General features: G+C 39.6%; 2 protein-coding genes across 4 annotated transcripts in view; one reads left to right on the top strand and one right to left on the bottom strand.

Moving 5' to 3' along the window:
* Positions 1-22034, top strand: part of CENPP (centromere protein P) — a 252206-nt gene that overhangs the window by 77587 nt on the left and 152585 nt on the right. The window lies entirely within an intron of this gene.
* Positions 10741-21467, bottom strand: OMD (osteomodulin). The gene is made up of 3 exons (XM_008256879.4): positions 21143-21467; positions 12909-13861; positions 10741-12279 (listed from the first exon to the last, which is right to left on the bottom strand). The coding sequence occupies exons 2-3, from the start codon at positions 13846-13848 to the stop codon at positions 11948-11950; spliced, it is 1272 nt and encodes a 423-aa protein (XP_008255101.2). The 5' UTR covers positions 13849-13861; positions 21143-21467; the 3' UTR covers positions 10741-11947.

Below are 22034 nucleotides of genomic sequence, written 5' to 3'. Positions count from 1 at the left end.
ATCATGCGCTTTCTTTTGTTTTGGTGCTTTCCCAAAAGATAAAACATTTGCTTTTAGAATGAAGTAGAACACTGAACTAATGCATACTCTATGTTCATGATTTTATGAGCACTAAAAATACTGTCCTAACAATGCAGGTAATGTAGAGCCAGAAGTTCCAGTGGAAAGAAAGCTTAGTTTTAGCACAAATTTCATGCTCTGGAGCTTTACTTCCTTTATTTTAGTTGTATGTAACCAAAATTGAAGTATGAAAATTAATTTTTAAAGATTTACTTATATTTGAAAGGCAGAGAGAGAGAGAGAGGTCTTCTATCTGCTGATTCACTCCCCAAATGGCCGCAGTGGGCCACAGAGCTGGGCCGATCTGAAGCCAGGATCCAGGAGCTTCTTCTGGGTTTCCCACATGGGTGCAAGGGCCCAAGAACTTGGGCCATCTTCTACTGCTTTCTCAGGCTATAGGAGAGAGCTGGATCAGAAGTAGAGCAGCCTGGACTCGAACCAGTGCTCATATGGGATGCCGGCACTGCAAGCGGCAGCCTTACGCACTATCCCACAGTGCCGGCCCTTAAAGTTAGTTTTTTAAAATAAATTTGATTTATAATTCTGGGGCTAATGAATACAAAAGTTTGCTGAATGAAAAGTACTGGATAAAATTATTTTAATATTGATTTTTAAATGTTAAAGTGGTATTCTAGATTCCCCATGAGCATCTGTAAAGATTCACTTTCCTCCAAAAATTGTTTATTACTTTTTGGTGCTTTTAGCAATCAAAATATTTTTCTCCTCTAAGCTAAAAATTTAACAGGTATGGATGAATATTTTATTAAAATAGAAAATGTACAGCTTGATACTTAGTACAACAGAAAATTTGTTTATTATAACATTTTTCCTTGAAAATTTATGACCAGAGGTCGTAGCTATGACAAAGCAGGTAAAGCCACCACCTGCAGCACCAGCATCCCGTGTAGGCGCGGAATCAAGTCCTGGCTCCTCCACTGCAATCCATGTGCCTGCTAATGCACGTAATACAGCATGGGAAGATGGCCCAAGTGCTTGGACCCCTGCACCCATGTGAGAGACCTGGATGAAGCTCCTGTCTCCTGGCTTCAGCCTGGTCCAGCCCTGACCATTGTGGCTATTTACTATTGCAGTCATTTGGGGAGTGAACCAGCAGATGGAAACACATCTCCCCTCCTCTGCCTCTCACTGTCTATAACTCTGGCTTTCAAATACAACAAATAAATTTTTTGAAAGATGTATTTATTAATTTGAATGGCAGAGTAATGCTGAGGCAGAGAGAGAGAGAGAACCTTCCAATCCACTGGTTCATTCTGCAAATGGCCACAATGGCTGGAGCTAGGCTGATCCAAAGCCAGGATCCTGGAACTTCTTCCAGGTTTCCTGTGTGGGTACAGGGGCCCAAGAAGTTGGGCCATCTTCTACTGCTTTCCCAGGTGCATTAGCAGGGAGCTGGATCAGAAGAGGAGCAGCCAAGGCTTGAGCCAGCATCCATATGCCACCAGGTAGGCGAAGGCTGTATCCCAAATAATTCTTTTTTGAAAAGTTATTACCAATGAATAGAATTTTGTTAGCACTCATTCATTTAATAAAAATGTATTCTTGTGACAGAACTGCAGACAGTTAAACTCAGACAAGCAAAACCCAGTTTTCTCCTGATACTTTAATGGTGTCTAAGTCAGCAGGAGAGGGAGCACACAAGTGACTGGGATGCACAGTAGGGCTTGCTACACAGAAATGTGCACAGGGATCTTGGGAAACATGGATGAAGCCAGGTCCAGGAGGTGTACCTGTGCTGATTTCTGTAGAGAGTATGGGGAAGGGGCAGGTTGTGATGTTCCATGCAAGGGGAGTAGCACTTGGGCAGGATGGCTGGAGTAGATCATTTAGAAAATTTGTAATTAGTTGCAGATGTCTGAAACTTGGAGAGGAAGAAAGACATAAGGGAGTGGGACAACGGTGGAATATAGATCAGATTAAGGAGAATCTTTTATACCCTACTATGCTGGGCTTGAGTTTATAGTCAGAGACTAGTGAGAGAATTTTCTTAAGCCAATGAATGATATATCCTATTTAAATATTAGAATTATCCCTCTAATGGGAGCAGTCATTTGGTATAGCCATTAAGACACTGCTTGGGACACTTGAATCCCATTTCAAAGAGCCCTGGGTTCAAGTCCTGGCTCTGCTCCATCTTCCAGCTTCCTGCAACATGTATCCTGGCAAGTGGTGGCTGCAGAGGTTGGATCCCTGCAATCCAGAGGGAGTCCTGGATTGAGTTTCTAGCTTCTTTGACCTGGCTCAGCCATGACTGGGTGGGGTGGAGGGTGGTATTTGGTGAATGAGCCAGCAGATGGTTCATTCTATCACAGAGATAGAGATCTCTATGCCTTTCAAAGAAATTAAATAAATAAGTCTCTCTAATGTTGCCTTTGTGAAGAATATCACTGCTTATTTTATTGATTATCTATTACTGTGTAAGAAGTTACTGCAAATCATTATCTTAAAATAATACACATTTGTTAGCTCACAGTTTCTGTAGGTCAGGAGCCTGACATGGCGTGGCTTGATTGTCTGCCTTGGGATCGTGTCTGAAAACAGATTTTGAAGTGTAACAGATTGCAGCCTCACTTCAAGGATTGAGTAGGGAAGAACCTCATTCTAAGCCCACGTGGCTATCTGTAGCATTTTCTTCTTTGCAGAATGTAGGACTAAGGGCCTCCGTTTCTTGCTGGCTGTTAGCTAAAGGCCTCTCTTGGTTCCTCACTGTATGACTTCTGCCATAGGGCAGTATGTGTCTAAACAGTCAGGGAGATAGTGTTCACACAAGATGGGCATTGTCTTTTGGAGCAATCTCATATGCAAAACCAGATACATGCTGACAGCTTTGCCATACTCTGTTGGTTAGAAGCAAGCCATAGTTCATACCCACATGAAAGGGGAGGTGATTACACAAGGCAAGAATCTGAAAGTGATCAGAATTCACCAGAAAATAAACAAACTTATTTTATTGCCTAGAGTTAGACTGACTCTAAAGTTTGAGGGCATTGTCCCCAAGGCCACCCTCACTCAATTCTGATACCAACTACAGGTTCAGGATGTTGCTGAATCAAATCACCTTCACATTTAGCAATGTCTGGGACCCCGAGAACTCACTATTCTGCTCATGGTGATGGCTGTTACAGGTAAAGGGAATGCATAAAAATCAAAAGAAGAGATACATGGGGTAGAGTCTGGGGCTTTCCAGTGTGAAGCTTCCATTGCTCTCAGTGGGTGTTGGTCTCCTACCCATTGATGTGTGACAATACATGGAGTGTTGCCAACCAGGTCAACTCATCTAAGTCTTGTTGTTCAGAAGTCTATTTTTAAAAAACTTATTTATTTATTTGAAAGGCAGAGTGATGGGCATGGTTCAGGGAGGATATTTTCCATTCTCTTTCTTTTTCTTTTTTTTTTTAAGATTTTTTTTTATTTATTTGAAAGGCAAAGTTACAGTGAGGCAGAGAGAGAGAGGTCTTCCATCCACAGGTTCATTCCCCAAATGGCCGCAGTGGCCAGAGCTGGGCCCATTCGAAGCCAGGAGCCAGTAGCTTCCTCCTGGTTTCACATGTGGGTGTAGGGCCTGGCCCAAGCATTTTTTAAAAATATTTATTTATTTATTTGAAAGTCAGAGCGATCTCTTCCATCTGCTGGTTCACTCCCCAATTGACTGCAATAGCCAGAGCTGTGCCGATCCAAAGCCAGGAGCTTCTTCTGGGTCTCCCTCCACGTGGGTTCAGGGTTCCAAGGCCTTGAGCCATCTACTGCTTTCCCAAGCCATAGCAGAGAGCTGGATTGAAAGTGGAGCAGCCAGGACTTGAACCATGGGATGCCAGCACTGCAGGCAGTGGCTTTACCCACTATGCCACAGCACGGTCCCCTGGGCCATCTTCTGCTCTCTGAGACCATAGCAGAGGGCAAGATCGGAAGTGGAGCAGCCAACTCTCGAACTGGCACCCATATGGGATTCCGGCACTGCAGGCAGCAGCTTTGCTCACTTGCCACAGCGTTGCATCCCCCTCTCTCTTTTTAAGGATTTTATTTATTTATTTGAAAGGCAGATGTCAGAGGAAGAAGCAAAGAGGTCTGCTGGTTCATTCCCCAAATGTCTGCAGCAGTGAGGGCTGGGCTAGGCTGGAGCCAGGAGCTTAGAAATCCATCTGGCCAGTGCCGTGGCTCACTAGGCTAACCCTCCGCCTTGCGGCGCCGGCACACCGGGTTCTAGTCCCGGTCGGGGCACCGGATTCTGTCCCGGTTGCCCCTCTTCCAGGCCAGTTCTGTGCTGTGGCCCGGGAGTGCAGTGGAGGATGGTCCAAGTCCTTGGGCCCTGCACCCCATGGGAGACCAGGATAAGCACCTGGCTCCTGGCTTTGGATCAGCGTGGTGCGCCAGCCACATTGGAGGGTGAACCAATAGTAAAGGAAAACCTTCCTCTCTGTCTCTCTTTCTCTCTCACTGTCCACTCTGCCTGTCAAAAAAATAAAAATAAATAAAAAAGAACTCCATCTGGATCTCCCACATGGGTGGCAGGGGCCCAAGAACATGGACCATCTTCTGCTTCTCCCAGCTTCTGCAGGGAGCTGCATTGGAAGTGGAGCAGGTAGAACTCAAACTGGCGCTCCGATGTAGGATACCAGCCTTGCAAACAGCAGCTTAATTCGTTGTGCCACACCTCCAGCCACCAGAGTTTTTATTGAGGCCTCATTATATAGAACTGGTTGGTTTGTGGGTTGATTGCTTGTCTATTTGTTTGAATTCAGCCTCCAGGTCAACTGACATGGCACAATCTGAAGCCTCCACCCTAAATCACATGTGGGGTCTTTCTGGAGTGGCCACCCTAAACTTCAAACTGTTGGATATGACTGGTTCCACCCTAAACACAGGCGCTCCTATTAGGAATGACATAGATTCCCTCCCAGGAACCAAGGCAAAGCTGAGACCTCTCTCTAAACAGAGCCAAAATTATTACTGCATGGTTACCAGTATAAAATTTTGGAAGAAGAGATGGTTTTCTGTGCCAGAAGTATATCCTGGCAGAAAGCTGTTCAGCTTTCACTGCGCAGGAATACAGGATGGAAGCAGCTTAGTTCTTAAGAGTAGGCAGTGTATCCAAAAGGGGAAGATTTTTTCACTGAGTTGGTGAAACTATTGCATTTTCCTCAGCATTTTGTTTCAAAAGTGTACCATGGTCTTTTCTTCCTTCTAACTGTTGCTCAGCAGTAGGCAACCAGAAAATGTGCTGAGTAAATGTGAAGTAAGTTTTGGAAACGAGGATTTTCTGGGAAAAGAGTATTTTTTGGAGGTGTGTTGGTTCTGGTAGAAACCACATAGCTACCAATGGATTGGCTTCCAACAAAGCTGCGCACCAGAATCTTCCCCTATCATCGTCTTCCTCTGACTTTATAGGAAATAGTGAAGTTAGGAGTCATAACACCTAAGTTCTAGTTTTGATTCTCTCACTAACAGCCTTCCCTTGATCTTGGACATGTTCTCTAACTTCTTTAGGCCTCACTCTCTTTATCCGTTAGACTGGACGCTAGTTACTGCAGGGTTTCTCAGCCTCTACAATGTTGACATTTTTGGATCCAATCATTCTTTGTTGAGGAAGTTCCTGTGCATTGCATGATGTTTATGTGCAACTCTACTTTCCACTCATGAGATGCCAGTAGCACGTCCCCACCCCCACCATCAGCCGTAGCAACTAAAAATGTCTCCAGCGTTGTCAAACGTCACCCCTGTTGAGGACCACTGAGCTACTAGATACTTACCGTTTAAAACCCAGTGTTGTAGGACTTTATGGAAAGTCTGTGGTTTGAATCTCCTTCCTAATCTCATGTTTATGCCTGACCCTGGTCATTTGTACAAATAAGAAATAGGAGAATCTCATTACCTTTCGAAAGGGAGAGATTTTAAAGGGAGGGCATTATGACTCAATATAAGGAAGAGTTAATGGTAAAAATGTGTCTGTCTGTTGAATTTAGTTTTTCTTGGCAGTACAAAAATCTTTGTATGGGAAATTCACAACCTAAACATATAAAGTGATGAAAGATGTGTCCATGATATTGTGATAGTTATAACTGGCATAGTTTATGGAGAAAGTTGGAACATATAAGGAACTTTGGATTTTTTTAGCTGTTATGATTTAATTTCATTTGCAGCTGCTCTTATACTTTTTTTCCAAAATGTAGACAAACTGGATTTGGAATCAGGAAACCAGGGTTTTAGGTCTAGCCATCCTTGGGGACATGTGAATTCCTTACAACAGAAGAACATATAGAAGAGCCAAGGTTTATTTCTTCTACTTTCTTTTTTTCCCCTACAGGGCTGGTTAAATGTGTTATATGATATGCATACATCTGTATTTTAGTTTAGTGGCCCCAAACTTGAGTAACAGAATAAAAATGTATGTAGAGTGTTTGAGGCAATGTTTAAACGCAGGCTAAAATTCTCAACCAGTATTATTGTGAGCAGATTTACGAAGGATCTTTTGTTTTTATTTCCTTTCTAAATGTGTGCTCATTTTTACTATGTTAAGCTTGTATTTATGTTGCAGTTTGAATTTATTTGTTAAGAGTTACAAACATTTCAGCTGATTAACATAACTAAATACTGTGCAGTGTAATGAGAAAAATAATAGATGGATTTTCATGGTTTTCTTTGTATCAAATCGGCTGATGTAATATGTATCTCTGAGGTAGGTGACTGAGATATCTTTGTATACTAGTTGAAGAAAATAATTTATTAGTTTCTTTAAGGGGAAATGTTGAGGTTTTTGTTTTGTGTTTAATGAGAAATACTTGGTGGGTTTCAGTTCCTCAGGGCATTTTCAAGTAACAAGAAATTGTTGTTCAGGGTGGGCATTATGGTGCAGTGTTTTAACCCACCCTTGCATTGCCTGCATTCCATATCAGAGGGTGAGTTTGAGTTACAGCTTCTCCACTTTCCATTTAGCTCCCTGCTAATGCACATCTGGGGGACACTTAATACATGGGAGACCCAGGTGGAGTTCAGGGCTCCAGGCTTTGGGCTAGACCTAGCCCTAGCTATTGTAGGCTTTTGAGGGGTGAACCAACGGATGGAAGATCTCTGTCACTCTGCCTTTCAAGTAGATGAAAATTTAAAAATCACTTTTTTAAAAAATGGTTCACCATCCTTTCTTGGGGCCTGAGCTGGAGAGGCTTTGTGATGCATTTGCCTCTGCATGCCGCAGTGGGCCTGAGGTGTTCTTCCTAGTGGACAGAGGAGTCTGGTTGTGCTGCTGCTGAAGGGGGTGGGGAAGGGTGCAGGGTGTAAGGATGTTTTGTAAAGCTGAACTATCTGGGGATGACTTTGAATTTGTCTGTTGTAGGATGGTGGATTCTAATGAAATACTTAGTAGTGTCTCTCCTTTCCACTAAATGAGTAGAATGTGGGAAGGAACTCTAGGAGATATGGACCCATTCTGTGCCGTCTGGTTTAGGAAAGCCAGCATGATCACCTGGGCTGTGGGCTGTATGGCCAGATCTGCTGGAGCAGATGACTCTGTACTGAGAGTTTCCTGAGCAGATTACTCTCTACTGTGACTGGTATGGACTTCAAGTGCTTTATCATGTACATCCTGTGACAACCAAAGAGAACCATCTTTCTTTTAAAATGAGGAAAAGGAGGCTCAGAAAAACTAAATTTGTCAGACTCCCCTCTCTCAGAGGTGTAAAGTCATGCTTTATCCCCACAGATCTCAGAAATCAAATGCCTTGTTATAAATTGTGAAGTCGTAAGATTTTTATTCTTAACTAAAACTGGTCTTTACGAGGGAATAAAAATGGAACCAAGCTGTTCAAGAGGTGAAGCAAAGTAATTGCCGTGTCAGCGTCAGTCTCAGCTGGAGTGTGTTCTCTCCCAGCCTACCAGTTAGTCCCTGTTACGTAGGCGGTGTCACCTCTTTCTGGGATCCCTCAGCCACCTCACTGGGCCCCACCATGGCAGTCATTCCATCTTATATGCTCACTTGGGTTTTGTAATTTCTGCTTCTTTGGCATTTTCGTTCTTCCTTGTGCTAAAATGAGTTGTCTAATTTTATTAAGTTATTTAAATAATTGCTTTGAGATAATTCACATTCAATACAATTCACCATTTTAAAGTGTGTAGTTCAGTTGTCCTGAGTATTTTCAGACTTGTACAAGCAACATCACAATTATTTTAGAAAATTTTCATCACCTAGAAAGAAATCCTGTTCCTGTTAATAGGGCCAACCTCCCCTCTTTTCCGCTACCTCCTAGCTCTGGGTAGCCAGTGATCTTTTTGCCCCTGAATTTCTCTGTTCTGAGTCTTTCATATAAATAGATATAAATCTTCAATAGCATGAGTTGTTCTGTAACTGACTTCTTTCAAATATCATGTTTTCAAGGTTTATGCATGTTGTAGCCTGTCTCAGTGCTTCATTGCTCTTATGGCTGAATTATTCCATTGCATGGATAGACCATGTTTTGTTTTTCTGTTTTGTTTGTCCATCCATTGACATGTGAGTGTTATCTACTTTTTGGTTCTCAGGGATAATGTTGCTGTGGACATTCGTGTACAGGTATTTGTGTGAACATGTGTTCAGTTCTCGGGTTTATATGTAGATATGGAATTGCTGGTTCATATATAGCTCATTATGTCCTTCTTATCTCTTAGAACATCCAGGATATTTTCTATATCTTAGCTCATAATGTTTAAATTTATAACCGTGTTCTTAAAAATTACAAGACAGGATATGGGCCTCACATTTTTGTGCCTCTGTTGCAAAGTGCTTTGCCTACTAGCATTGACTCTCAGCTTTGCCCTTCTACTTGTATTTTACAGGGTCACAGCTACTCTTTCTACTCCATTTCTTGATCTCTCTTGCTAAACTTTATGCTCTCAAGGACTTTTTAAGTATTGATTAAATGAATTAGTGAAGTTGTTGTTCATGTGCATTCCAGATTGTGGAGGCTCTCTGAGGACAGCTGGGTGTGCTATTCTTCCAGATAATGTTAATAATCTACTGAAAGATATAAAGAATATCAGAGGCTTCATTTTCACTGCCATCACAAAGAACATAAACTCACAAGCTTGAATACTCCTTCATGAATAGTTTCACTTGTCTGGTTGTCCCATGTTAGCCAAATTATTACCATTTGTTTGGGGTTTCCTGTATAGGCAGACCCAGGTTTATATTTATCTTATCTGAGGAATTCTATGAAACATAAGCCTGGTAGGTCAAGAGTTCATCATAGCGGTTAAATAATTATAAGAAATACTTACAGTACTTCATTGTGATAGATCAAAGAATAAGCAACTTTTAGAGCGAATGTTAAAAGCTATCTATCTGAGGCCAGCACTGTGGTGTGGCAGGTAAAGCCACTGCCTGCAGTACCAGCATCCCATATGGTTGCTGGTTCAAGTCCGGGCTGCTCCACTTCTGATACAGCTCTCTGCTGTGGCCTGGGAAAGCAATAGAAGATGGCCCAAGTCCTTGGGCCCCTGCACCCACGTGGAAGACCCAGAAAAAGCTGCTGGCTCCTGACTTTGGATTGGTGCAGCTCCAGCCATTTTGGCCATCTGGGGAGTGAACCAGCAGATGGAAGACCTTACACCCACCCCCGCCCCACGCCTCTCTTTAACTCTTCCTGTCAAATAAATAATTAAATCTTTTTTTAAAAAAAGCTATCAAAATTTAAAGGAACTATTTTCAGCTTTGGCATGATGTAGTTGTCTGATGTATTTCTAATGTGTTGTGCTAGGAAGACAAAAGAGTTGAATAATATTGAGGAAATTTTATTTTGCTAACAATAACCTTGTGAACAAAGCTCTTATTTATTAGTAAATCTTTATGCAACTAATGTAAGGATACTTGTTTTAAAATTTATTTTATTTGAAAGAATTACAGAGAAAGAGGGAGAAAGAGATCTTCTATCTGCTGGTTCAATCCCCAAATGGCTACAATGGCCAGGGCTGGGCCAGGCTAAAACCAGGAGCCAATAGTTTCATTCTGGCCTCCCACTTGGGTGCAGATGACCAAGGACGGAGATGCTAATACTGCAGTTGGTAGTTTAACCTGATGTGCACAGTGCCGGACCCAAGGATACCTTTCTTGAGTTGAATTTACTATAAAAAAAATTATCTCAGTTGAAATGGAGTGCAATGAAGATAGTTTTGAGCACTTGCTAAAATTTGCTTAAATACAGATGAGATAAAATACAATGAGATAATTTTGTGGTGTTTAGTTATCCAAATGTAGAGTGTATCATTTTCTTTGGTGTGTTTGGTGTTCTGAGACAAAAAGCTAGATTACTTGATTTTGTGAGTTTATATGTCTTAGATCAATTGTAGGACAATCTATGTTGGATAAAGAAACCTTTTATTATTTTTTTTCCTCAACACAAAGACACCTATGACTTCAAAAGATGTGGGACTTCTCCCAACACCAAGCAATTCTGCATTGAACAATAATTTGGTATTTTTTCATTTCAATTCTGACTCTGTCTGCCTGGAGACACTGTCAGACCCTACATGTTGGGGACTCAGTTTCCAAGCTTACCCCTACTCCACTTTAGATACCAATCACAAGCCCTAAGTAGCTTTACTTATGCTTCTGACCAATTGGCTATAAATCAGTGTCCCCCAACATCCCCTTCTTGGGTTCTGATTAATTTTCTTGAGTGCACAGAACTCAGAGAAATATTACTTGTATTCATTTGGTTTATTACAAAGGATACAGATAAAGATATGCATAGTGCACAGTATAGGGGAAACTGTGCAGGACTTCCATTCCACTTCCAGGCGGCACCTTCCAGGAACCTTCATGTATTCATTTATCCAGGAGCTCTGCAGACCCTGTCCTTTTGTGTTTTTACCAACATTTGATTTCACAGACATGATTGCTAGTAGACTAGGTGGGAAACCCCTGCAAAGCCTATGTGATCAGATTCTTTCTTTCCTCTCTGTGCGGCCTTCTACCCTGCAGGCTATGAGGCAGGACATCCCTGGAATGAGGATTATCTTGTGACTTACTGCAGCCAAAAGTAGATCAGAAAATTTCTTTTGTCCAGCTCTAAGACAGAAAGGAGCAGGGAGAGTTTTTGTGACCTGCTATGAGGAAGAGAAATTCTGATTTCTATGGCCTGCCTTGGAGAAGGAATTATGAGCCAGAAACTATTGATGAAAATCAAAATATGAATATTATAATCACAGATGCCCCTTGAAAATCAAAAACTGTAATTTTGTGCTCTAAGAGGTAAGCCTAGGGGGTAGATGCCATAGTGAAAAGGTCACAAATACAAGTGTGAAAGCTTTTCTTGATATGAGGTTAAAAAAAATCTATTGCTTGAATGAATGACTGTTCAACATTAATTTGCTCTTCTGTAATTCAAACATTGTCCTCTAGTCATTAAAAGGACAAGGCTTTCAGGTCTTCTCTGCCAATGTTACTTCCCTCCTCAGTCCTAGAAAATTTATTAATAAAAATCACTAATTACTAATAGATTAATAATAAAAGTACTGATAGAAATGGCACACTCACTGAATTTCTCAACATATTTCCATTTTTAAGGAGAGTAAGAAGCCTTTAAAGCTTAGTTTTTGATTTTGATGAGAGGTGTTGATGAGTCAATTTGCAGTCACAGCTCAATTTCATTGAACTGAAGATAGAGTTGCTGAGTGTGCACAGGAAGATTTGGGATAGTCTTGCGCTTACGGCTGTTCTAATTTTTATTTCTAAAAATTTGTGTTGCTTTGAGTAAGTTCTAATCCTATATAATTATATAAATGTCACAAACAACTTAATTGTAATTCTGATCACATACTAACATGAAATACTAGATATATTGCTTTGAGCAATACATGCTTAGATTTTTCAATACTGAGGTTTTGTGAAGTCGTTAGTATATATCTATACAGTTTCTTGCCATTCTTGACTGTCATAGTAATGAGGGTCAAAATGCTCTTCTGCTCCGTGCTCGTGGCTGTCCTGGGCACCATCACTTTCATCATGCTCATCACTATCGTCATCTTGAAATCGCCTGAAAACTTGGGTTTTCAGGTGTATTGTTTGACCATTAGTGCTTCTTTGTTCACCATAATAAATACTGTGTATGTAAGGGAAGCAGAAGAAGATGTATGAGTTTATTGGTTCTTTGAGCTTATTTTGATCTACACGAAGATATGTTAAATGGTGGTTATGTAGTGGGTCAACGGAAGGACACATCACTGTTACATTGATATCTGAAAAATACAAATTAAAAATTAATCACACAGCTTAATTTCTGTAATTTTATGTTAAATTTTCTTATTGGGATACATTTCATTAAAATACCTCTAAGTGGAATTAGCTTTAATTTTTTATATTAAATAATAAAGTGAAAAATTAAGCTCTGAGTTTTATGTTACAAAAATAAATTTGATTTACTAACTTTTCTGAGTAATAAATTTTCAAAAGAAAAAATTTAAAATCATCAGTGTGCTGACATCACAGGCACTGTGATGTAACCCACTGTGCCACAGTGCCAGCCTCAGTATTGCAAATTTTTATTCCTCAAATTTGTATCTTTTGTCCTAAATCAGAACTGTAAACAGTTGATTCTATCAACAATTTTTTTATTAATAGTTTATTTTTTAAATATCAGTATGTTACTTAGGATACTCATATTTATTCATATACTCTAAATTATTATTCTCAATATTCAAGATAGTAAAATCTAGTAGACTTCTTGGCACAGCATTATTTGGGAACAATTTCTACCAATTCTTTTGCCAACTTCAAAACCATTTTTAGCAATGTGTAAAGCATGATTGTTCTTTAAAAGATCAAAATACTATTCCTTCTATCTTTAAAATAATAAAAATGTACATACTTTCTATTTCATTATTTTCTAGGTATAAGTGTTCCAAATTTCTTGGAATGTAGAATGATTGCTTCAATTTATTATGTCCAACGTTGAGCTCTACAAGGTTGGAGAGATTAAAAATGTTATATGGGATGTCTTGCAGTTTGTTGTGTGAAATTCTTAGAGCATGAAGTTTTGGAAGTTTCTTAAAGTAATTTTCCGGTATAGAAGAAATTGAGTTATTTTCTAAAGATAGATACATAAGTGAAGAAGGCAAACCAGGAGGCATTGATTCTAATCTGTTATGGCATAGGTTGAGCTGCATTAATTTTTCCATTTTGGCAAGAATTTTTTCTTTTAACACAGAATCGTGAAGATGATTGTAACAGAGATCAAGCATGGTTAAGTTGACTAGCCCATCCATGGCATCTGTCTGCAGCACAGAGATGTTATTGTAACCAAGGAAGAGTCTTTCCAGAGATTTAGGAAGAGGTGATGGAAATTCTTCTAGATTGTTGTGTTCTAAGTGAAGTTGTAGTAGGTTTGGAAACTTGGCAAACACACCATAATCTATTTTTTGAGATTTAATTTTGTTGTGGCTGAGGTTAATTTCTTTAAGATGAGTGGCGTTGATAAATGGATTTGCAGTCACAGCTTCAATCTCATTGAACTGAAGGTAGAGTTGCTGAATGTGCGCAGGAATATTTGGGATAGTCTTGAGCTTACGGTTGACACAGTACATTGATGCTGGAAAGTTAGATGGACAGGAGCATTCCCTGGCACAGCCTAAAGTATACTGACGGAAAGGAGCTCCGTATTCTATATTTTGATGAAACGGGAATTCTGGTTGGTACTCCTCACTTGGGTCTTGGTCATAATCTTCATCCCATTGATAAGTTTCGTATTGGCTATATACTCTGACACCAAAAGAGAATAGAAACACATACACTGGACTTAAAAAGCCCATGTTCTTTTTTGTCCTATTGCAAAGAGAAAAATGACATTTATTGTGGGAAAAGGTAATAAAAGTCAGAATAAATCTTGTATAAATTGATAGTTATGAAAAATTATAATATTTGTGTCTGTGTTTAAAAGAATATCCAGGAAAAAATGGGCAGTGCTCAAACCAAAATTAATGTTTAAGTACCATGAAGTAGAATTAATTTTTTAAATTATATACCGTATCAAACCACAATTAAAAGTCTGGTGTTCTAGACCTTTAATAAGTAATTATCTTTTTTTTTTTTAAGTAACTGTCTTTTAATAGAATCTGTTTCTCTTGCTTACTGGAGTGCAGATTTACAGTGAGGACATGACTTCACTCAGTGACCACTCAGAGTCCCCCTGGAAATGCTGGGTTTCTTGCCAGCTGCTCAGTTCTTTAGGGCTGGCCACTATGGAAAGAGACACCTATCTTTGAGTTTGAGAGCTTTTGCCTAGGAGATTCTGTTTTAATGTTAAACTAAAATCCTTATTACAGCTTCTCTCTGCTGGTACCTTTTTCTGCCCTTTGGAGGAACATGGTGTGCTTGAGATATTTAGAAATCACTATCATGTTTCCTCTTAGTGTTTTTCTGTCCAAACCTAACTGTGCCTTCAAACTTTCCTCATGAAAGTTTCCAGAACCCAATAGTTTTGTTTCTAACTCTGTTTGAGTAGTTCACATTCCAAATATACACAATATTTATTCTACAACATTTTAGTTTTATAATATTTTAATCTTTTTTTATATTTATTTGACAGGTAGAGTTATAGACAGTGAGAGAAAGAGACAAACAGAAAGGTCTTCCTTCCATTGGTTCACTCCCCAAATGGCTGCTACAGCCGGTGCTGTGTTGATCCGAAGCCAGGAGCTAGGTGCTTCTTCCTGGTCTCCCATGCGAGTGCAAGGGCCCAAGCACTTGGGCCATCTTCTACTGCCTTCCCGGGCCACAGCAGAGAGCTGGACTGGAAGAGGAGTAACCGGGACTAGAACCCGGTGCCCATATGGGATGCTAGCGCTACAGGTGGAGGATTAACTAAGTGAGCCACAGTGCCAGCCCCAATATTTTTAATCTTTATATTTTTATTCCAGCTTCCTTTTTTCCACTAATATTTTTGTCTTAAGTTATAGATAGACAAATATTAAAATCAGACCATCCTGTCTCCCAGGGTGTGAAGTCTAGTGGAGGATCAGAGAGACATGCAGGGAGCAAGAGGATTCTGGGGGAAAGACCATGAAGGGAGGAGACTCTAGAGAGTTCACCCCAGAAGATGTAGAGAAGGCTGGTATACATCCTGGAGGAGACTAGAAACCTCATTCATCAACCATGTTGCTTGATATATCTGCCCTTTGCCTCATCAATCAAATAAAAATTGTGACTGTCGTTAAACTGTACTTTGGGGGTGAGTGTTCTGGCACAGTGGGTTAATCCTCAGCTCAGAGTGCTCATGTCCCATTCTGGAGTGCTGATTCGAGTCCTGCTCAAGGCCTGGCTACACTGCTTCCACCCAACTTCTTGCTAATATATCCTGGGAAACCGTGGATGATAGTTCATGTTCTAGGGCCCCTGCCACCCATGTAGAAGACCCAAAGAGAGTTCCTGGTCCCCGGCTTCAGCCTGACCCAGTCCTGGCTGTTGCAAGGCATTTGAGAAGTGAAAAAAACGGATGGAAAATCTCTCTCTCTGTGTCTCCTTCTCTCAAGTTGGTGAAAAATACATAAACATTGAAAAAAAAAAATCAGACTTGGTTATCTCACCTGGTGGTTGTTAGTATTGTATAAGATGTACATGTAAAAGTACTTGCAAGTTGAATTCTGCTCTCCAGATGGAATGAGTGTATTATTTAGGAAACAGTTTTTAAAAGTCATTCTTCTTTTACTATTATCCATGATTTAATGAGAGAGTGAATGTCCTAACACATCATCTATGCATAAAATGACTTCTCTCCTGCTCATCTTGAATGTTCTGTTATTTTTTATCATTAATATAATTGAGAAAATAATAATTAAAACATTTTATCTTACAGAATCCCATATGATAAAGATTGGGAGACATCTCGGTTTCTTATTTCTTTTTTGTCAAAAAAAATCAGAGACTAGAAATATTACATGTATTTAGGTTTGAATTAGTTACTTGGGTAGAGACCCTTGGTTTCTTCTGTCACTGAGCTCTTCTGCTGGTAATCTCATCCTCCATTCTTCTCATGCAACCACATCCAAGACCTGCTCATCTCAAGCTATAACCCCCTCACACTCAATTTTGGGCATCCTACATTCTAACCACTATCTCAGTGTAGTAACTCCAGCTGTGATAATTCTTGAATTTCAGTGGTACCTAAAATATATTGATCCCAGTGTCTTTTCACTGACCCCCAGCCTTAACTCCCATGATTGTCAGTTTGTTCTTACCACCTTGGACCCCATGGTTCATCCCTGTTGTCACTTTTTTTGCACATGCACTACACAGTCTGGTCCCTGACATCTGGTAAACTACAACTCCAGCTACTCCGTTGTCTGCCTTCTCTCAAACCTGACTCAAGCAGCTGAGAATGACTCAAGAAAAACAGGACCAAGCCTAGTGGTCTCTCTCTTAGTTCATGATTACAACTGTGCTGTGCAGGTGCATCTCTTTAGTTCATGCTTTCCTTCTCTCCCTGAATGTTGTATATCACCTCTCTCTCACTTCCAAAATCTCGCTCTCCATCATTGCTTTGGATGACGAATCTTGCTTCTTTTACTTTAATAAAGAAATATCAAGTGATCATTCTAATATATTTTCTTGTATGAGGATACTTCAAAAAATTCATGGGAAATGGAATTAATGGATAAGTTTATTTTGGTGCCCAAAATTTTTAAAAATCCATACATATGAGTGATCCTCAAAAATTTCATGGAAAATGCATATTATGAATAAACTATGCATGGATTTCAAAATTTTTTCACCAAAATAAATGTATCTTAATTCCATTTTTCTACTGACTTTTTGAAATAGCCTCATATATTTTGCCACCTCACATATTTGCCACCCAAAATAGGAATGCTGTGATCTTTTTTGTTTTTTAAACAATTTGTGATTTTGGAACTCATGAAGGTTACTCTTTGTTTCCCATTCCATTCGTAAAGGACATGGCACTGACCTTGACTTTTACTTTGGATGAGTGTTAGGATCCTCATAGAACCAGATGGAGAGGCTTCCAGGTAGAAGAGATGAGTGACATCATAAAAACAACAAGGTAACATGCTTAGGAAATAGTGGTTAACTGTTGTAGGAGTAAAGTAAGACTGTGAAAGCCAGAATCTGGAAGGCTTAAATTCTGACCCAAGGGATTTGTACTCTGAAAATAAGTACCTGATTTACTGAATTAACATATTTGAGCTAAGATGGTTACATTGCAATGCTCATGGGTGGACTAGGGGAGTCTTGGGAGGAGTGAAGTTGTTCTTTTCCCAAAGGGCAGTGTTGACAGCAAGCCAGAACCAGCTCCTGTTGAACTGGGAGCTCCTCATGGATCTGCCTGGGGCTCTTGGGCACCAAAGGTGATTACTGGATACACTATGTGGATGTGCGTATAAAAACACTTTATAGGGGCCAGCTCTGAGGCATAGCGGGTAAAGCTGCCGCTTTTAGTGCTGGCATCCTATATGGGTACCGGTTCTAGTACTGAATGCTTCACTTCCAATCCAGCTCTCTGCTGCCTGGGAAAGCAGTGGAAGATGGCCCTTCCATTCCATTGGTTCACTCCCCAAATGACCACAATGGCCAGAGCTGAGCTGATCCAAAGCCAGGAGCCAGGATCTTCTTCTGGGCCTCCCACTTGGGTGCAGGGGTCCTTGGACTTAGGCCATCTTCTACTGCCTTACCAGGCCGTAGCAGAGAGCTGGATCGGAAGAGGAGCAGCTGGGACTCGAACCGGCGCCCATATAGGATGCAGGCGCTGCAGGCTGGGGCTTTAACCCACTGTGCCATAGTGCTGGCCCCAGGCAGTTTTGTTAAATTACTTCAGTTTACAGTTGTCCTGAGTTATTTTTGGAGGTGAAACACTAGGCTAAGTTAGTGAGGAACACAGAAATGAAGAGGACATGAAGGCACAGTCTGTAAAGAGCAGTTTGGTAGAAAAGAAACACAGCAAAGAGAACCAAAACCTAGAGCAGAGGGCAGTTGTTGCTGAGCTAGGCTGTGGGGCCTGTGGCTCCATCCTGCTTGGGAAAGCACGGAGGCCTTTTATAGATACCATTTGACCTAGACTTTGAGAAATTAGCAGGAATGGGTATAGAACATCCTCTGAATTTTACTTACACATTCATAATACTTTATAATTTTAGATGTGGCCTTGTGCCGTTTCATGGGGAGGTACATTCTGATAAATGCATCATGAGGAGGGTTTTTTGTTCTGTAAGCATCATGAAGCACACTTACACAAATCTACATAGTGTAGCCTACCACCCATCCATACTGTATGGTATGGCTTATTGCTCCTAGAGCCAGGGTGAACAAAGCCACATGAAATTAGAAACAAGCCCCAGAGAAGTGCTACAAGCAAGGCATGCTGCACATAAGATAAATGAGGCTGCTGCCAGTGGAGCATGGCATCCTGTTTTACAGTCACTTTTGTTTTCATTTTTATTTATTCATTTGAGAGGCAGAGAGAGTACAGGTGCCCCCATTGCTGGTTCCCTTCTCAAATGCCCACAATAGCCAGGGCTGAACCAGGTCTTCCACAATGTGGCAGGAGTCAAATTACTTGAGCCATTACCACTGCATCCAAGAATTTACATTAGCAGGAAGCTAATGTAATGGGGAACAGAACTGAGACTTGAACCCAGACATCGTGATATGAGTTTTGGCTATCCCAAGTGGCATCTTAAACATGAAGCCAAATTGCCCATTCCTAAACATTTTTTTAATAAAAAGGAATAAATTCTAAAATAATTAGGGCCAGGCAGTTAGCCTAGTGGTTGAGACAACCATATTGGAATATACAGGGCCAATGCTCAACTCCAGCTCTGGCTCCTGATTCCACCTTACTGCTAATACAGACCCAGGGAGGTAGCACTGATGACTGTCATGGGAGAGACGCAGATTGTGTTTCTAACCCCACCTTTGGCCTGGCTCCAGCCACTGCTGGCATTATTATGTACTGTGTACAATTGTATGTGCTGTATTTGTTATGACTGGCAGCTTAATAGATTTGTTTACAGCAGCATTAGCACACACATGTGAGTAATGCATTGTCCTAGATGTAATGGGAACTGTTACGTCACTAGGAGACAGAAATTTCCAACCCCTTATAATCTTATGGGGTCCCTGTCATGTATACAGTCTCCTCTGGACTGAACTGTCATTACGTGGTTCATGACTATTTTATTGTGCCCCTTATATTATAGCATTTTGAATTTTAAAGGGTTTATCTTTTGTTTCAGTCTCTTGATAGTCCCTGGAGTTGAGTTTCATAAGGCTACTGTGTTACTAAAAGACCGGTGACAGAGGGAGGCAGAATCACAGTTGCACTGGGCCAAGCTACATACACCAGGCTCTGAGGCTGACTGTCAAACAGATGAGCTTGCAAAAGAGTGTTGCCTAAGAAAACCCATCTGAACTCTATCCTTGTATTAAAAACATAGGCAAGCTTCAGTTAATAGCCTTACATTTGAAAACTGGAGTCTGTTGATCAACAGTTATGAAAGATGTTGGGAAAGAAGGAAACCTAGATGATACCTTTGGCCCAGAACCAGGACTTGACAATTGGATCCTCTGAAAGCAAAGGACTTCTTCATGTTTGACTTTATAGTTCCTGGTCACCTATGGAGAAGGCCTTTTCCTGAGGAGCGATTTCTCCTCTGCCCCTGTCCTCCTGCAGTTTTCAGGTCTGAAATTCATCCTGTTTCTATCCACATGCTCATTGATTTCTGTTCCTCTTCCCTTGTGATAATTCTCCCTGTTATGATCTGTGTTTTCATTTTATCTAAAATTTTTATTCCAGCTAACCTGTTCTTAGCCACTTGCATATTTCGTTGCTTCTGCTTTTTGTATTCTACAGTCTATACCTTGATCCCTATAGGATAATTCACAGCAAAAAGGTAGAACTCAATACCAGCCATCCCATTTCCTGATTTCTGGTTTTTAACAGAATCTAGTGCAAAACGTATGTAAGTGCTCAGAGGCTGGTTGAGTGAATGATTAAATTAATAAATCAGAGGTTATGTGTCATGAGGAATACCCATCTCTAATAATGTTGATAATGATAATTGCTTGGCTTTTTTTTTTTTTTAACCTTGGTGGTTTCTTTAAATGAACATAGTAACAGAGGTTTTGATAATGTATTCCTCTCTTTCTTATTACATTCTCTGCATAACAAAGATGAAAAAGGAAATTTGAAGCAAAGTAAAATATATATTATTGGTTTTTAAAAATTATCAAAAGTGCTATGTTTATAATATTTTAGTTACTTGAAAAAAAGCTCTCATACTTTCATCAATACAAGTTCTAGTTGAAATTATTTATGCAGGTGAGGTATGATTTAACCAATTCTGGAAGGTTTAAAATAAAAACTTCATATGAAAGGCTTTTTAAATTACTTTAAAGATATAATTATTTTATTGGTATGCCATAGAAACTAGTATATAAGAAAACAAATTATAGCATGTGATTCAGGATTTTGCCTAAAATATTTTTAAATTTTACTCTGTAAAATTAGTTCACTATAGAAACATGAATGTCTCAATTGTTATTAGCTAGATTACAATTAAATCTTAAGAACTGAAACCAAGTGACCAGCTCCTTTAATAGACTAGATAAAGAATTCATGTCTGTCTTTTAAGAGGAAAATGAAATAAAAAACATTCAGTATCAGAGACTTGGTCTAATATAAAAATTTTGGAAAAATCTTGAGTGAAATTTGTGCAAATACCCATCTTCCCTGCAACTGGAATCTCCAGCACTGCTCACGTAATAGAGAGAAAGAGACCCCAAAGTAAGAGAAATCTATTCCTTTAACTGAGATTCTTTCCTTTCATTTAATGTATTTTAAAAAAAAAAAACTAAACAAAGACTGTTTATTGGATACATCTTAAATTAGAAAATTAAACTCACTTTACTACTTCTTTCCATGAACACATTCCTTAATCAAAGTTTTGATGTAACTTTTACCACATTTTGTTTCCAAAAGTTGTGCTTTTGTGATAGCTACAGTCTACTTTAAAACTAAACAAATTCAGTATACTTAATTTTAACAATAGGAATACATTCTTTAAAAATTGAAAATTGTTTTTATCATCATACCTGTTGAGTTTGTGTTAGTTTTCAGGGGTTGATGAATTTGCAAATCCTTTAAATGATTCAGAAATTCCTAAATTCTTTAACTGAGTCTCTTAAAAATCCACAGTAACTCTGTATGCAGACAGGGCTGTTCCTTGAGTTACTGTAGCAATTTAAGCAAATACAATCTGCTTGGAAAACACTTGGGTTGAGTTAAAATTATATCTTTCTTTTCATTATACAAAGCTTTGTGGATTTAAATTAACATGTTTGTGTTCTCGGTCAGATTTATGTGGCTGACTTCTTTCTTTTACTCTTAATTTTGGTTTGAGGTGTGGCAAGAATTTCCTCCAATATGAAAGGCAAACAGAGCTAAATGAAACAGCATGTACTGATTACTGTTTTCATTTTCATTTTCATGCCAAAGAATTCCTCAAATTAAGGTCCACTGTAACAAGGAGCCCAGTATCTGCAATTTAAGGTAGAACTCAAAATTGTCTTGTCTCTGGGCTAGCCAGCACGTTATTTTCAGATCAGTGCTTCCCTTTGTTCAAACAAGGAATTAAGATCAGAAACATGTAGCCTTTCACATCTACTTTATGTTTAAAATGTAATCAATCGTCAGCTACACAGATTAAGTATATAATTTTTCTATGCAGATACTTACACCTTCTTTTCTATCAGCTATCCCCTTAATGTTCCCAAATTTACCCACCAGGATGACATCTAATAACTTGTGAAATAGAAGTATCGTGACTATGGAAGTCAGTGCTTCATCTTCTGAAACTGCATCTCCGATTTGCCTGTTTTCATTGGTGCACAAAACAATTGTATACTGCTGGATAAAAGGAGGTGGAAAGTTTCTGTTGCTATATTCCTGTTGCATTCAATTTGCAGATTGAGAAAAATGTTCTCA

Source organism: Oryctolagus cuniculus, chromosome 1 (genome assembly GCF_964237555.1).
Source record: "Oryctolagus cuniculus chromosome 1, mOryCun1.1, whole genome shotgun sequence".
NCBI lineage: Eukaryota > Metazoa > Chordata > Mammalia > Lagomorpha > Leporidae > Oryctolagus > Oryctolagus cuniculus.
This window is presented reverse-complemented; position numbering and strand designations above follow the sequence as displayed.